The sequence below is a fragment of the Argentina anserina genome, chromosome 5 (genome assembly GCF_933775445.1).
Source record: "Argentina anserina chromosome 5, drPotAnse1.1, whole genome shotgun sequence".
Classification (NCBI taxonomy): Eukaryota; Viridiplantae; Streptophyta; class Magnoliopsida; order Rosales; family Rosaceae; genus Argentina; species Argentina anserina.
This window is the reverse complement of record NC_065876.1, coordinates 15,228,622-15,246,513: the sequence shown is the minus strand read 5'-3', so window position 1 is coordinate 15,246,513 and position 17,892 is coordinate 15,228,622. Positions and strand designations below refer to the sequence as shown.

The 17,892-nt window shown below is 35.5% G+C and overlaps 1 protein-coding gene across 1 annotated transcript; it reads left to right on the top strand.

Moving 5' to 3' along the window:
* The first annotated feature begins 3,580 nt into the window (after window positions 1–3,580).
* On the top strand, window positions 3,581–17,490 carry LOC126794026 (uncharacterized). Its single transcript, XM_050520669.1, has 39 exons — window positions 3,581–3,781; window positions 4,058–4,119; window positions 4,524–4,617; window positions 4,748–4,855; window positions 4,982–5,098; window positions 5,533–5,683; window positions 6,619–6,866; window positions 6,981–7,172; window positions 7,795–7,871; window positions 7,977–8,094; window positions 8,499–8,582; window positions 8,869–8,964; window positions 9,150–9,251; window positions 9,726–9,794; window positions 10,132–10,227; window positions 10,340–10,447; window positions 10,570–10,683; window positions 10,826–10,909; window positions 11,034–11,162; window positions 11,376–11,574; window positions 11,690–11,830; window positions 11,963–12,006; window positions 12,312–12,395; window positions 12,490–12,558; window positions 12,632–12,708; window positions 13,262–13,331; window positions 13,822–13,971; window positions 14,468–14,533; window positions 14,621–14,765; window positions 14,858–14,922; window positions 15,010–15,075; window positions 15,655–15,748; window positions 15,998–16,034; window positions 16,150–16,207; window positions 16,289–16,399; window positions 16,703–16,770; window positions 16,931–16,997; window positions 17,080–17,148; window positions 17,234–17,490. The coding sequence occupies exons 1-39, from the start codon at window positions 3,731–3,733 to the stop codon at window positions 17,297–17,299; spliced, it is 3,846 nt and encodes a 1,281-aa protein (XP_050376626.1). The 5' UTR covers window positions 3,581–3,730; the 3' UTR covers window positions 17,300–17,490.
* The last annotated feature ends 402 nt before the right edge of the window (window positions 17,491–17,892 follow it).

Below are 17,892 nucleotides of genomic sequence, written 5' to 3'. Positions count from 1 at the left end.
TTGGAAATCGATCAGCCTATTATGTTGTATAACACATAGGAATGAACAATTTAATCTTTCTTTTGCAAGAAGTTTTATGCCTACTTGGACTGCTCTAATGTACATAAACTTGTAATTTCTCTTTCTTGCTTTGGCTACTTTTTCAAGTGTTACTAGGAGGACATTTGTTTCTCCCGTGGTTGTTGGAGTGGTAAACTCTAGGATTTTAAACTGATGGCTATCCAACAGCTCAAAATTTCCATGTCTATAGATTTGGTTGAATTCAAACTTTGGAATTGTAGAATTTATGACATTGCTTTCTACTTCATTATATTCGAATTATTCATAGTTTAGTAATTGTACTCATTTTTTCTTTCTGAAAATGCTCATCATCTTCATGTCTCTCATGTCTCTGAGTTTTGGAGGAGCTAGAGATCTAAAAACCTTTGGACTTAGTGTTGGTTTGAAAAAGAAAGTTCCTGGTGAGAGGTTTCCTTGTAGATCTTCTAAGGGCTTAATCCTTGAGATTTTGTGGTTTTGGTCGTAGATTGGCTTTCATTTTTCAACCTCTTATGTTCTCCGACTATCTTTTAACATGATCTAAGATTTTTCTTTGTTGTATGTTGAAATCTTATATTTTACTATTGACCTTTGCCAATAGCTCTTGTTTTTCTAAGAGGGATCTAATATAGTATATTTTACTTTCCAATTTAGTCAATTGATAGATTATATCTAGAAGTTGATGAGGCCTCGGCTATAGATTCTTGATGTCTTGCATCAATTTGTTGTACTAGAAAATCCAGCTTTTCTTGTATTTGTTTAATTCATGTTCCCATCTTTGGGATTTGATTTTGGATTTTGGGTTAAAATTTTCAGCACTAACCAATGGCTAGGCTTTGATACCAGTTAGGCGGGGGATCTAACTAATGTTTAAAATATCTAGTGACTTTGATCTTCTTCAAAAACGTTTTTTGAAGTACTGCAATTTTTTCTCTTATGTGATAGATTTGTTGTTGGATATTGCAGATAATATCCCAATAATTTGGATATCTCTAGGGAGAGTATTCATAATTTTTATGAGTCTTTTTTCTCTTAATCTGACCTTTTGTAATTCTTTATAAGAAAGTCTAACTTCTGTTAAAAGATCTGATTTGGTAGCTATGGAGTTGGTTATTATGATAAAAATTAACTGTTTACCTTTGAGTATTGAGGATAGATTTAAATATTTGCAATATGTTGAATAAATAAATTCAAATTGATAAGCCCACCATGCTATGTCAATTTTTTTGATTTTTTGAACGAAATAAAACTCTAAAAATATAAACTAAAGAAAAAAAAAACTAGCCCATTTTTTTCCGTTAGGTATCTAACATAATATTCCCAAAAAAATAGATGGAGACCTCTTGTTGTAATCGAAATAAGAGTTCAAGTATCACATTGTCCATTTTATAAGTTCAGGTATCACATTGCCATGCACACAAGAGTTCAAGTACTTATGAAGTACTTACCCTGCTATATTCTCCACAGTTATTTATTTGTAATAAATATGTTTTCCTCTGGGTGGTTTTCTTTCTTATTTAGCAGAAAATCTTGTATGCATAGTGTGTATGATACACGACACAAGCTTAGCCATTGAAAATAATTTATATCCACCGTTTATTTATACGATTTTCTCGAATCTAAACAGTTCACGTTTTGAGTTTTGCTCGTACTACAGAACGCGCTTGCAGTAGAAAATAATGTTTCTCTCCCTGTCCAACGGCAAACCCTTTTCTCGTCGTCAAACGGGCCTTGTCTTCCCTAGGTGGGGTTATGATGTCGTCGGATCTCTTGATTGAGTTTGATTGGGCGTGGCAGGGCGGTCCGATGTAAGGTGGTTGGCTTTGCGTGGGTTGTGGCTTATGGAGTTTTTGGCTAGGTGGAGCGACAACGTTCATGGCTTTGTCAACAACAATGGTGTCTCCCATCTCCTGGGCGTGGGCTCGTGGTTGGGCCTAGCATGGGCTTATGTTTTATTTTATGTTTTTAGTTTTACTTTTTTTGTTGGTTTTTGTTTTGTATTGCATTTTGCGAGTAACAAGTCCTTGCATGTATCTTTTGGGACTAATAGGGCTTCGTGAATGCACTCATTGTGCTTTGTCTACTTTAGGTAAGCGGCGAGTTTATTACTTTGTCAAATAGTCATTTCCACCTAGTGACATGATGAAATTAAGTGACGTTGGATCTACTTTCCGACAACAACATAGTGGGAAAGCTGTACAATTGGTAACTATATTTCGCAGTAGTCGAGTTATCTTTCCGGTATATTACCGCTACATTAAAGCTAATAGAGTAGTCATCAACACAATTTTTGCTAGTTGGCGCCTCGTTAACTACTTATTTGTAAGAATTTATGATATTATTTCAGATTTTTGTAATAAGAGGTTCAGACTTTACATCTTTCTCTTGTATTCGACAGTTTCATTTATTATGTCTTGAGTAACCGCAAAAGCATTTTATTAAAAAAAAATCGCAATGTACGTGATGATGTACGTTGTACACTAAAGATAATTTACTTATTTAGATGTGTTTTTCCACAAGTCTTTCTCTCCAAAACACACCAGACAATACAACGTGGCATTTAAATGTTAGTTTTAGCATGATATCATTTTTGTCCTGTTGTCCTTAAACCTTTGTCATCTCTTGAACAGTTGAACACTGTTCGATATTAACCACACGCAATTTACTGTACCAACCCAATGACCCCAATGCAACATTGAAATTTAGTGCAATTCGGCATTTACTGGGAAGAAAAAAAAAACCAAATGCCAGAAGTATAATACCAAATACAGGATCACAGTGACATCATGCGTCTCTATCACTTAACAACCGCACTGAATGCCAAATATAGACACGGTTGTGGCATCTCCATATTCTTCCAGATCCACACTAACCCCAGAATGTCACTTCTTCCCAAGATTGTGCTAATTTCCTAATCCGTCGACTTAGTTCCAAATCATTAGCACAAGTCCCTCTCCTAATCTCATCACCTTACCACCAAGTCAACAACCATACTTGGCCAAATCCCACCCTTAAGCACTTATGTTGTGACTAAACGGTATAATCAATTGCTTCATTTGAGAGTATCACAAGAACGTACATGCGGAGATAGAAAAAGAAAGAAAAATGAACTAAATTGTCAAGGACCGTACCAAATATAGTGTACTGTATGTGACCACACATAGTATACCGTATGATGGTAATCCAGAATTGCTATATAATGTATGCAATAGAAAACCCTGAAAATGAAATTACATGAGAAACCGCACACTTTTGAATTTGAGGATGGAATTACAAAGACAAAAGGAAAGGGAAACTCAAACAATTAATTTTACAAAAACACCCTGGCCGTATCCCGCCACAGTGCGACCACAGTCCTGAAATCATGAATGTCCCCAGACTGACGCTGCGACTAAAACCAACCGAAAGCAAGGTCAGAACCGTAATCTCATCACACCACCCCCCACCTCCGGAGGACTTCTCAGACTCTCAGTAACGATAAATACACTCTCTTTGACTCTCCTACTTCTCTCTCTCTCTTCACACTATAAACCACTTGTACTTCTTCTTCTTCCGCACAAGTACAAAATACGCACTTGCACGATTTCCTAGTGGATCGTCTTCTCTCTTCGTTTTCTTCCTTCTTTCTCTTCTCTTCTCTTCTCTTCGCTTCGCTTCAGACGCTGGAGCTCTCACTCCGATACATACGACAATGGCGCTCCTCCGCCTACGCCTCCTCGTAATTTCCCTCTCTCTCTTCCAGGCACGTACTCCTCTCTCGCTCCTTTTTTTTCGCCTTCAATTCCCGGATTTCAATGCGGCTTTCTCGCCGAACCACCGGAGAAAGCTTCCTTGCTCGTGTCGTTGCTGACGCAACCGAAAATAATTTTTATTTTTTTTCTCAGTGTTTATAGACTTTAATAGTCTTCTGAGTGAAACGAAGTGGAATTTCAAAATATAAGGAGTTTTTATTTTCATTTTCAAATTTGATTATTTTCCGTTCGATGTTTCTTCAATTTTATTGCTTAAATTTGTTCAGGTGTTATGGATACTACTACCTGTGGTTCTTGCTCAGAATTCTATGACCTCAAATGCAACAAGGTGAGCCTTTTTTTACTGCTCAGAATAACTACTACTGGGACATCTCTCTGAAACTTGTACTACTTTATATTCCAGTCATTTTAATTATTTATTTTGTTTACTTTTCATTTTTTTATGAGCTAATCTTTCACTTTATGAGCTACTTGATGCACATGTTCTTGTTAGTTGAAACATTGATATTCCCTGCTGATCTTATGCGTGCGCTGTCTATATGATTCTGTTGCTTTTCAATTTTTTTTGTTACAAATTTATTAATTTATTATGAATGCCTCGAAATCGAATTTTGAAGCAACAATTTGAGGTTGCTGATGAATCAAATGACATGTTTGATTTCGAGAAAAAATAAGTAGAAATTTCCTCGTCTTACTTTTTTTTTTGTTCTGTTTTGTTTTGACCATGGAAAGGCATTCTGAAGGATTTTGCGCTATGTATGACTTATGCGGTAAACGTACTGATGGAAAAGTATTGAACTGTCCGTACGGCACCCCGTCTGTAAAGGTATTATGCAGAAGTGGTTCTTTTATGATTGATCAAGTACTTCGAGATTTACTCTGTTTCGTGTTCTGTCTGAGTGAAGGTCTCCTAAGGTTTTTAGTTACACAATGTTCACATATTTCATGTCTTCCAGCCAAATGACTTGCTTTCATCCAAGATACAAAGCTTGTGTCCAACAATTACTGGAAATGTATGTTGTACAGCAGAGCAATTTGACACATTACGAGCATCGGTTCAGCAAGTAAGTATTTTTCTGATTACTGCGATAAGTTGCCAACAAACCAGAATTATTCATTCTGCTGCTGGAAAACTTATCACTTCCACCCAAATTATAACAGATACACATCTTGTGTTATATTTTCGGCAGGCAATTCCCTTTCTTGTAGGTTGTCCAGCATGCTTAAGAAACTTCTTGAACCTCTTCTGTGAGCTTACCTGCTCTCCAAATCAGAGTTTATTTATCAATGTGACCACTATAAACAAGGTTAGGGGACCCTGATCCACATCTCCCATTTATGCTATTTTTTTCCTCCTTTTTGTAACAATAATTTATATTCTCACACCATTGCGCCAACCAATCTCACTTTAAATTACTATTGCATAACATCTTTATAAATGACCTCAAGAAACATTAATTTATCTGTTACAAACTTCATATCATCTGGTATATCATTACTGGTTATTATTAAGATTGTCAGTTAGTCAGTGGACAGAATTTTGTCCCCTTTCTGTATTTACTCATCTTTGTAATTATTCTTTAGTGGACGTTTTTCGTGTACTACAGTCCTCTATTAGAAATGTTAAGTCTTTCTTAACCTTTATTTATTTATTACTGTGACTGTGTTTACTAGTCTTTTTGGAGAGGTGGTCATACTGTGCATGTGGAAGAGATAAACTTATATTCTGATTACTTTTCAGGTAAATAACAATATGACTGTTGGAGGAATTGATTTTTACATAAATGATGCTTTTGGTGCGGGGTTGTATGAATCCTGCAAGGATGTCAAATTTGGTACCATGAATTCTCGAGCCATGGAATTCATTGGTGCTGGTGCTCAAAATTTCCAAGGTGAACTCTTGCATTCTGAAAAAATGAAAACCACAGTTTTTTTTACGTCTCTTTGCCTCTCTCTCTCTCTCTCTCACACACACACACACGATTTCAAGGGCAGAGACACACAGGAGCCTACTGGTTCCTGTGCACCAGTAAGTGTTATGTATACCTTTGTTTGACATTTATAAAGCGTGGATGAAGGTTTGATGTACTGGATTAGTGCTTGTAGTTATTCCCTTGTATCTTCAGTTCGATTCTCCCTGGTAGCATTATTCTTTTATATATATATATATATTCATTTCTTTTCAACTCATGTCTTTTATTTTGATCTCTTGGATACACGTGTCTTTCTATTCGTTTTTTTTTTTTCAATTCATGTGTCTTTCAATTTAGGGCCTTCAATTAAGTGTTTTTGTTTCTTTTTTTTTTTTGTTCAATATTGATGAGAAACATTTTATATATCTTTCCAATTTTTATTAAAGACATAATCAAGCTCCAAGCCTTGTAAAATTGTTAATTTCCTTTTTTATATCCTTGTGAAATTATAAGAAAAATTTGTGCACCAGTAAGCTCAAATTCCTGGCTCCGCCATTGCATGATTTACCCTTCACAAAGGATTATGATGGAAACAAGCACACATATTATTACTTTTAATCAATAATAATGGCTATTTCTGCTTTATCTGATAGAACATGAAAACATCATATCATCTCATATATTATATGTCGGTTTCTTTGCTCTTGGTTTGGCTGGTATGAGCATGTGGATGCTTGGCTATTGAATGCCTGAGCAAGGACTAGACCTAATTGTCATTCCATGTTCTATAGCTTCAAGAACATCTTGCTATTTGCATTGTGCAGTGGAGACTTTCCTTTTTCATTTACCAGCAAGTGCTTGTTATTTATTCACCTCAATTGTGCTTTTATGCATTTCTTGACTGATTATTGCAGAGTGGTATACTTTTCTTGGTAGACAAGCAGCTCCTAATATGCCAGGTTCACCATATGCCATCCGATTCCAGTCAAATGCTACTGACACATCCGGGATGGTACCTATGAATGTATCTACTTATTCTTGTGGTGATAACTCACTGGGCTGTTCTTGCGGTGATTGCCCCTCATCCACAGTTTGTTCTAACACAGCTGCTCCAGTTTACCCCCAAAACGGGTCATGTGCAGTGAAAATTGGTTCTATTAAGGTGAGAGCAAATATTGTAGAATATTTTGGTACTCTCTGGTACCATAAAGCACAATTTCATACTACGTACTAGATATGCTTCATTTATGTGCTTTCCTATTGTGAAAATTTGCAGGCCAAATGTATTGACCTTTCTGTTGCAGTTCTATATATCGTTCTGGTTTCTGTGATTCTTGGGTGGGGTTTTTATCATTGGTCTAGGAAGCAAAGCCCGGCTTCTAGGACAAAACCGTTGGGGAAAAATGTAGTGGATGATGGTGAAGTTCAGTCTATAAGCAGGGAAAAGAATGAAAATCCTCCAATGCAGGTGTAAACCAATTTCCAACCTTTTCCTCCAATGCATATATGTACATCTACGTGTTCGAATAATTTGTATGTGTTATGTGTGAGAATTTCATCATTTCACACTTATATAGCATTGATAGTGGATGTCCCCATTTCAATCAGCTGCTTCTAGCTATCTGCATTTATTCAGGTGTGCAATGTTTTATAGATGTAACGGCATATCTGAACTTATCTTCTCACTCTCGAAACTATGATTTACAGAGTTCTTCTTTCACTTTTATATTGGCTTCCAGATTTTCTTGTTTGTGATAAATGTTGATCTGTATGCAAAATCAGGATATCACTATGGAAATTTTTTGTTTTAGATTTAGCATACTTCTTTACTAAGCTGGAGGTTCCTGATTAACTGAGTTTCTTCTACAAAATATTTCTTCTATTTCTGTATAATTATAGACCACAGGAAAAATTGTCAAAACTCTATGGTCAATTCTACTGGCATTGTCACCCCCTTCAGCTTTCTGCCGTCTAAACACATCACAAACTTCTTTTCTGTCCTTGTGCTAAATTATTTGGCTCATATGCTCTTCAACTCTCTCTAGGTTGCACATATTAACTATATTTTAACGGAAATTATGTATCATTAGGTGCTTGAAGATCCTCCCCACATACGAAACAGTATTCAACTTTCAATTGTGCAAGGATATATGTCAAAATTTTACAGGTGACTGCTCATGCCATTATTGCGTTGTAAAATTAGTGATATAATATTAACAATTGCAGATATTATTTGCATAATGGTTTTTACTAATAACAATTCGTTTCTCAGGGGATATGGGAAGTGGGTTGCTAGAAATCCAGTCAAAGTGTTGGGTTCATCATCAGCTATAGTTCTTCTGCTTTGCCTCGGTCTTATCAGTTTCAAGGTGGAAACAAGGCCTGAGAAGGTTCGTTTGGCTGTTCATAAGTTTTTATCCATTTCAGGTGCTTGAATGCACTACTGAACAAGTTTTTGGTCGACCTTGTTATTTTTGATAGCTTCTCTCAAGGAACTAAGCCCGAATGTAATTTTTTTAATATTCCAGAATAACTAAAGAAGGTGAACACTTTCAAATCATGCGAAGATATCATCATCATGTGAAGATAGTTTTCAATTCAGTTGTTGGCTTTTGTGAAGACTCCAAATATTGTTACTTTAGTTTGAAGTTAGCTTTCCAATCTCTTGTATGCATGTTGCAGTTTTTGATACTACTAGAAATTATAAAGTTGCGTTTGATGTATTCTCTTGTGTGTGGAGGTTGACATCAGACTATTTACATCTCCTTTAATTTGTGTTTATCCACTGTATCAGCTATGGGTAGGGCCGGGGAGTAAAGCAGCAGAGGAGAGGCAATTTTTTGATAGTCACCTAGCCCCGTTTTACAGAATTGAGCAGGTTCTACATCGTTACACTCTCTTTCTTTGGTAAATCGTGTTTTATGTGATATTGTGCTCTGGAATATGGTGTATTGCATGGATGCTAACTGATTTAGCTATATCATTGAAGGTAAAAGAAGCATAGAGCTAACAACTGCATCATCATTACTTTCAATTATTAGTTATTGTTGGCGTGAGAAGTACACTGTAGTAAAAGTGAATTATTGGTGCTTTGGATTTGGTGAGTCAATGCCATCTGGCTCTAAATCTTTACAGAAACTTATGTCACCTCATATCTTTCACAGCTTATACTAGCAACAATGCCGGATGGCAAGCATGGCAAGACACCTAGTATTGTAACAGAGGACAACATTAAGTTACTCTTTGAGATACAAAAGAAGGTATTTGTTCTTTGTAAAGGTGTGACAATTGAAAACCATTTACCACTTGCCATGGAATGGGCTGTATGATATGACTATCTGTTGTTGTGTATTCTGCTCTATTGCTCTTTGGTTTTGTCTGTAATTGTAATGTGGCAAAATACTTCTCATGTTTACTATCAGTTTTATCACCATATCTTTGGCAGGTTGATGGAATTAAAGCAAATTATTCCGGGTCAATGGTATCTCTTGCTGATATCTGCATGAAGCCACTAGACCAAGATTGCGCCAGTCAAAGTGTCATACAGGTAGAACTCTACTTTATGGTCCCAATTTGGACACTGAATATACTGTAATAATTGTAAAAACTAAAGTTTGCAAGATCTCTTACTCATATAAACGTGAATTCCCGGAAAATCTATTGGTGTCGTGATTGTAATCCTAAATTTTTTTTAGTGCGCACTCAATTCTTCCATATCATACATATCCATGTAAATAAAAATATCTATGTTTCTAGGATATTTTAGTATTGCCCTGGTAGTGAAATTCTAAACTGGTTTGTTGTATGCACTGTGCAATTGATTTGGGATGCATTTACATTGTTAATTCCTCCGTTTTACTTTTGTTAAGAGTTTATATCAAGAATTTTCTCATTTTATTTCATATTGTTGCTTATTAAATTTCTCATTTTATTTCTTTCTTACTCTGTGTTGAATTTTGGCCCTGATGCTTTCATGTTTAATTTAACTAATATTCTGACATCATTATCTTCATGGTACCAGTATTTCAAATTGGATTCTGAAAATTATGACAATTATGGTGGGATTGAGCACCTAACATATTGTTTTGAGGTATGTTCTTAATCCCCATTTGCATATTGTCTGAATTGTGAATCTACTGTTTTCATCATTAATTTGATGTCGGAGATGTTAATTTGCTATCAGTCATATGGTTGACCTGTATGGTGTAGTTCTCAGAAACTTTGGCAATATTTTTTCGTTTTTCTAGATGGACCAGAGTCATCTAGTGTGATGATCCATGCTTAGATTTCTCTGTAGCTTAGCAAATTCTATATAGTTTGGTTATTTTCAGTTTGCTTGCTTGTATTTTGTTATTTCAATTTTTCTTGTAAGAAGTATCGTGATATTCTTGACAAGGCAATTGATATTTGTGTTTGGTCACTTGAAGCACTATTCGTCTGCTGACACATGCATGAGTGCTTATAAAGCTCCTCTTGATCCCAGCACTGCATTAGGTGGTTTCTCTGGGAAAAACTATTCAGAGGTAAGGATTTATATTATTTTCTCCTGAAATGAAGTCTACTTTAAATCTTTTCAAGTTAAGAGCAATGTTTTGTCTTGGAGTCTTTAATGACTTAATTATTTTTCCGGAACAGGCATCGGCGTTTTTGATAACTTATCCTGTAAATAATGCTATTAGTAACGATGGTAATGAAACTGAAAGAGCAGTCGCATGGGAGAAGGCTTTTATTGAGTTAGCAAAGGTTTACCTTCTTATCATTCCGTTATAATTTATCATATGTGTAATTATGGTTTCCTACTTGTTCAGTATGAAAACACATCATTTTTGGCTTAAAGTTTAAGATTTGTATTGCATTTGTGATAGGGTGAGTTGTTGCAAATGGTGCAATCTAAAAATTTAACACTATCTTTCTCATCGGAGAGTTCCGTCGAGGAAGAACTCAAGAGAGAAAGCACTGCAGATGCCATTACAATATTGGTAAGTGGTTTCTCTGTTTCAGGTTGGGTTGCTATTTCCGTTTTGACTAAAATCTCTAAAATCCTATAACTCATAAATGGTCTTCTTGATGTCATAACGTGGACTGTGTTTGATTTGCTGTGCTTTTCTTATATCATTGCAGATAAGCTATCTTGTGATGTTCGCTTATATTTCTCTTACTCTGGGTGACTCTCCTCGTTTGTCTTCCTTTTACATTTCTTCAAAGGTATTACACTTATTTTTAGTGCGTTTTGATGGACTGGATGCTTGCATTATGTTTTACTGGTAGTTCTTGGTTGACAATTGGCACATTACTCATATCATTTTTTTTTTTTATGGTTGAATGCTAGGTATTGCTAGGTCTTTCTGGAGTTGTTCTTGTCATGCTCTCTGTTCTTGGATCAGTGGGATTTTTCAGTGCCATTGGAGTTAAATCTACCCTAATTATTATGGAAGTCATCCCATTTCTTGTTCTAGCTGTAAGTTCCTCAAACAGTGGGGGTATACCTCTGATGATATGAATTAATGTTTATGATTACCATGTATTGAAGCTTGAATACATGCTTTAGTTACATGGTAGTCAAATACATAAATTCAGATTTGAAATTTTGGTCTTGAAAATTATGTCCAACAAAATATGTGTCGTGGATTTTGTTGTAGCTTATAGTATTCTGGGCTACCTCATCTTATAGGTTGGGGTAGATAATATGTGCATATTGGTTCATGCTGTCAAACGGCAACCATTGATGTTGCCTTTAGAAGTGCGAATGAGCAATGCACTTGTGGAAGTTGGACCATCCATAACTCTTGCTAGTATATCAGAAGTTTTAGCATTTGCAGTTGGCAGCTTTATTCCTATGCCAGCCTGTCGCGTGTTCTCCATGTTTGCTGGTCAGACACTTTTATCTCTTATGAGTTTTTGTTGAAATAATCCTATATCTTGTTTTAGAGTTCCTTTCTCTCAGGCTTATAATTCAGACTAAAATCTTTTACATTCACTCTGTAGCCCTAGCTGTTCTTTTGGACTTCCTCCTTCAAGTTACTGCTTTTGTAGCTCTAATTGTTCTTGATTTTCGCCGAACTGAGGATAAGAGGGTTGATTGTTTCCCATGTATGAAAGTTTCATCATATACCAACTCTGATAAAGGTATCAGAATCGTTTTATGACATATATCTGATTGATTCAGTATCCTTATTGCTTGTGCTGTATAAGACTTTAATTGTCATAATTGTTGTTAAAAAAATCATCTGATCTGCATCTGAATGCTGTCTTATATAGGCACTGAAGAAAGAAAACTTGGGTTGCTGGCACGCTATATGAAGGTGATTGTTTCTTGTGGTTGAGCTATTTATTAGAGCTACTGCATCAAAACTAGAGAGCAAATTTATGTCTTACTAATTAATGGAATAATTAATGCAACCCGGAACTACCAGGGTTGCCACAGGAATCCTCATTAGGTTTTAGAGCACAGGTTACTACAAATTCTACTATATGTTGCCGTAGAATTGAAACATTTAAGATTATTTGAGTCAATTTTTTCTGTATGACTAGTAGAGACTTTTCCGTTGGTAAGGTAAACTGCTTGCATACATTTCTAACTGTGTTGGGTTTTCTTATGCTATTTCAGGATATCCATGCTCCCATTCTGAGTCTTTGGGTTGTTAAGATAGTAGTGATTTCTATGTTTGTTGCCTTTTCACTGGCTAGCATTGTGAGTTCTGATTTTCCCTCGATCTATGTTAAGCTCCTTGTTGCTGTTTCTCCTATATGTTTCGATTTAACTTTTAAGTATTCATACCTTCTAGGCATTGTGCACCAGAATTCAACCTGGTTTGGAACAAAAAATTGTTCTTCCCCAAGATTCCTATCTTCAGGTCTGTATGTCACTTAAATGTTATTGATTATTCTGGTTCTCTGTGATCTAACACTTCATTTTACACATTCCAGGGTTATTTCAATAATATATCAGAGTACCTTCGAATAGGACCCCCATTGTATTTTGTTGTGAAGAACTACAACTATAGGTATCTAACTATCACTCATACTTTATATATATATATATATTCATGTGGCCCCCCTTTTTTTTAATTGTGCCTCCAAATGAAGAATGTGTCTGTTTTACTTCTGGTGTTCGTGATTTTTAAGACATAGTGATTACTGAAACATGTCCCTCAAGAATTAGATAATGCAATCATAGACCATATCATGCGTTCTTGAGATTGTTGCTAATTGTCTGGCAGAGTTAGTAATCAGTACAAAAGTCACATGTAAATTATGAACATTTTACTTATCAATATATACTGTGCTTTGGGCTTAGTTCGCCTTTTGCATGTTACCTGGATCGAAATGAATATTATTTTTTCTATAGTTTTGGCACCAAATAGATTTGTGGTGTAGACTATAGCTGCATGTCAAGCAGTTATAATAAACTACTCGCAATCTTGAAATTGACCTTATATTGTACAACATTAGTCTTCATGTATATTTTGGTTTGGTATTTGTTTTATGTACGACACCTGTCTTAATGCTTCCATCAGTTTAAGATCTTCTCTCTACTGATGTTACTTGGCTTCGCAGTTCAAAATCACGACATACAAATCAATTGTGCTCCATTAGCCAATGCGATTCAGATTCTCTGTTGAATGAGGTAAATCTGACGTTTATATTTCTTTGATAAAAAGTTTAGTCATAGCTTTCAGGCACCGTCCAGATCTGATAATTACACCATCATACATGCTGCTTTGTTTTGAAGCATCTATCTTACTCGAGCTGGTTGCATTTTATTATTGTGTAAAATGCGTAACTAGAAACAAAAGTACGTATTTGGGTTTTTTATTTGGAGCCTGATTCGTGAAACAATCTCACACTGCCCGTCTGTGCTTGCTTGAGTTCCTTCTGTCAGTTCTGTGGTTAATAAATAAATTTTAGCTTTTCTATTCTTTGCATCTATAGATGCATGAGTAACTTTACTTCCAAACGTACGACTTTCTCAGTCTGTATACAGTCTATACACGTCCCTTTGTAAGCATGTGATTAATTGAATTGTCACTGTTCTTGTATATGAATTTTTTTTTTCTTGCAAATGTAAACCATCTTCTAAAATCTATGTCTGTATAATTTGTCCTCTGCTTATGCAGATTGCAAGAGCATCCTTAATTCCAGAATCAAGTTATGTTGCTAAGCCTGCTGCTTCATGGCTTGATGATTTTCTTGTGTGGATATCCCCGGAAGCTTTTGGGTGCTGTCGGAAGTTTACAAATGCAACTTATTGTCCTCCTGATGATCAGGTAATGATACTTTAGTTTGGTTTGATCTGTAGTAGTAAGAAGTCAGGGTTGCTGTAATGCTAAACTGCAGTTTTAATTGTAAGTATGAGATCAAGGTCTGAACTTTGGGATTTCTATTAAATCAAAACCCGCATGAATATTCTCTTCGTTGCTTTTTATATGGAACAGTAACATGTTATTTCATCTTAACATATAATAACTCGCCTTATATTAGTAGTAGCTTATTGTGAAATGCGCCCAACTCCATATATTCTGCAATATCATTGTGACTGATTTTGTGTGTATATCTAGTTTTTACTAACGATTAATATTAGATATGCATTTCACATAAGTGATTCCATAGTTGTTTGCAAGAATAAATATTCAAAAAGGAGAGTAACAGACCAATAGTACGATGCTGTTCCCGTCGTATTAGATATCCTGTATACCTCAACTCATATTGTTTTTTTTTTGGTTTTTGTAATCTCATTGATACTAAAATTAAGCTATATGCCAGCCTCCTTGCTGTTCTTCCTCTGATAGTTCCTGTAGCCTGGGTGGAGTATGCAGAGATTGTACTACGGTAATTGAAATACACTGCAAAATGGAAATTGCTTTAAGTGAATATGCCATCTGTATCATTGCTGATTTATATTTTCTGAGTTGTCAGTGTTTCCGTCACTCGGATCTGCATAACGGCCGTCCATCCACGACACAATTTAAGGAAAAACTTCCATGGTTCCTTGATGCTCTGCCCTCTTCAGATTGTGCGAAAGGTGGCCATGGAGCTTACACAAGCAGTGTAGAATTGAAAGGTTTGAAACTGGGTTTTGTGCTTCATAATAACTTCCAGATTGATTTTTTACAAAATATCTAATTCGCTAGTTATTTGATATACTATCATCAGGGTATGAAAGTGGCATTATTCAAGCATCATCATTCCGTACATATCATACACCTCTCAACAAACAGGTATGGGAGGTCTATAATGAATAGAAACAAAATTAATCGTCTGTATCAAATTGGCCTGCAAATTTAATTTCTCATGGTTTGTTCTAGAATGACTATGTAAACTCGATGAGGGCTGCTCGAGAGCTTTGTTCGAGAATTTCGGATTCTTTGAAGGTAAGATTTCAAGGCTACTTGCTGTATTGATTGATGTTTAATATGGCATTTTGACCTTTTGAGAATGTAAAGAAAGGAATCTCAAGCTTCAGCAAACTCTTAAAATGCAATATATGTAATGATGATGCATGTTGTACTAAATTATGTGGCTTTGATGTAAATCTCTGTTCTTATAACTGAAACCAGTTGAACTGACCAATATGGAAATTAGCAGGTGAACATTTTAAAAAAAAACCGTTTCTCCTTTTTATAGAGTAGCGGTGTTTATTAAAAAAAACAAAAAAAAGAGTTGCGGTGAGGGTACAAGTCTTTATTTGAGGGGAAGGTAAAGACAATTAAGTTTCTTGCTTGTGAAAGAGTATTTATACATCATTTTGGTTATTTGACCATAAAAAGCTTGATTTTTATTTTTTGCCACTTTATTTCGTTAGATCGACCATTTTATGTAATTTACTGGTGAATAACTTATATTGAGTTATTTAATATGCAATAGATGAGCCATATTATCTAGAATATAGTACTGGTTGGCCATTGGGATTCTGGTTGTATGCTTACTAAACTGATGTTTCTTTGTTGCAGATTGAGATATTCCCATATTCGGTGTTTTACATGTTCTTTGAGCAGTACCTTGATATTTGGAAAACAGCACTTATGAGTCTTTCTATAGCTATCGGTTAGTTCTCTTTCCATAGAAATGGTAAAAGTTAGACATGTGCTACATAACTATTATTATCATGTACCCTAAGTGAGACCTCTATATGACCATTTTTCTTCAACTGAAACAAAAGAAAATTCACAGAACTAAAAGTCACATCTCTTGAACAGTGGTCTACTGTGAACTTGCATATAATTCCTTTATAGATGCATCTGAAACAGTATGATTTTTATTGAAGATTAACCGTGATATTTTATGTTTTATCAGGTGCTGTATTTATCGTGTGCCTAGTCGTCACTTGCAGGTCAGTGTTTTACTAGCAGAAGAATCTACTTGTGGTGTTTATCTTTCTTAGTTAAGCAGAGAAAAGTATTCTCTATGGATGATTATCAACCTTTACTTTAAAATTGATTTTGTAGCTTGTGGAGTTCGGCAATTATCCTATTGGTGTTGGCAATGATCGTTGTAGATCTCATGGTGATCTTTCCTTCTTAAACTTTTCCTTTTGGAATAAAAATGTCCTGCTAACATATATGCTGACGAGGCAACCTTCTACAGGGCGTGATGGCAATTCTTCACATTCAGTTAAATGCAGTCTCAGTTGTTAACCTTGTTATGGCAGTTGGCATTTCTGTTGAGTTTTGTGTGCATATGACACATGCTTTCTCGGTCAGTGTTACTCTATTAAACACTTAATGTTAACTGCTTGCTATTCCCTTCTTGGAGAAGCATTTGATAGTGAAATGCGCTAGATTCCCACCCTATTCCATTTCAAAGTAATGCGAAGGAAAGGATCAAAAAAGAAGAAAAAAAACTAAAACATGATACTAATGTGTATTTAAATTTTAATATGTAGTTCTTACACACATTGAAATGGTTTTTGATTGAGCTTTTTTGTAGTTTGTGTGAGTTACTGGTGGTATCCATTGGTGCGTTTCAGCTGATAGTTTGTATTCAACATTTCTTACACAGGTTAGCATGGGAGATAGAGATCAACGAATAAAGGAGGCTCTGGCTACAATGGGTGCATCTGTCTTCAGGTACCTTAGTTTTTGTTTTGAAAAGAGCTGATCTTCAGATCCCTTTTTTTTTTTTTGCTTCTCTTAAAACACCTTGTACGATGCTTGATTAAGATGTAAAAATTTCTGACTTTACATTGTCATATATGTATAAATGTCTAACAGTATCATGCCTTTGCAGTGGAATCACACTTACAAAGTTGGTTGGGGTTATTGTACTTTGTTTCTCAAGAACAGAAGTCTTTGTGGTACTAATTTTAAGCATTGAAATTCAGTCACACTGACCAATACTGTCTTCCAACTTTCATAACTTCATCCTTTGCTTTGCAGGTTTATTACTTTCAAATGTATCTAGCACTAGTTCTTCTTGGTTTCTTACATGGGCTTGTATTTTTGCCGGTAAGTAGTACATTTTCACCGATGCAATTAATGAATTACATTTCTATTACAGAACCAGGGACTTGTAACATCATTTTGATTGCAGGTGGTGTTGAGCATGTTTGGTCCCCCTTCAAGATGTGTGCTCAAGGAACAGCAACAAGAACAATAACAAACTAATCTGGTGACCAGAATAGTTATTTTCGATTCGTAGGCAATAGTTCCTGTTTCTCTTACAGTTACTCTTTTGTGTATAACCACAGTACGATAGATATCAAAGTAGCTCACTATGTAAATTATAAGCAACTCTGGTAACAAAAACAAGGAAATTGGGAAATAGAAAGGTATCTTTTACTTCAAGGACATTTCATGTACGAAGCTGGGCAGTATCGACAATGTATGATCGATCGATCGAAACACTCAAGTCAGATCCTGAAAACACCACGCGTGTTTCGAATATTGAATAAGATCCTCTGATCCTGGAAACACATCACAAGAGACTTCGTCCAAGTTAACCTTAGCTTTCTACCTGAACTTCTGTTCAAAGTTTACCTTTACGTTTCTACGGAGAAATTCTGTGGTTTGGGCAATTCCTATTTGAGCTTCTGGGGAACTCGGCACGGTCAAGAGTTTCTGATTTTCAATACAAGGCAATCAGGTATCTTCCTAAAAAAGAAAAGGGCAACAGCATCAGGTAACAATCAGGTTTCTTAACAAACAAAAAAGGCATCAGATCTCAGCAACAAATGCTGGCAAAACAAATTG

Excerpts from the sequence above, each read along its gene's own strand:
- LOC126794026 (XM_050520669.1), top strand. The coding sequence starts at position 3,731 with ATGGCGCTCCTCCGCCTACGCCTCCTCGTAATTTCCCTCTCTCTCTTC. Across the intron at positions 6,867-6,980 it reads TGAAAATTGGTTCTATTAAG|GCCAAATGTATTGACCTTTC; the intron begins GTGAGAGCAAAT and ends GAAAATTTGCAG. Across the intron at positions 16,400-16,702 it reads ATATGACACATGCTTTCTCG|GTTAGCATGGGAGATAGAGA; the intron begins GTCAGTGTTACT and ends TTTCTTACACAG.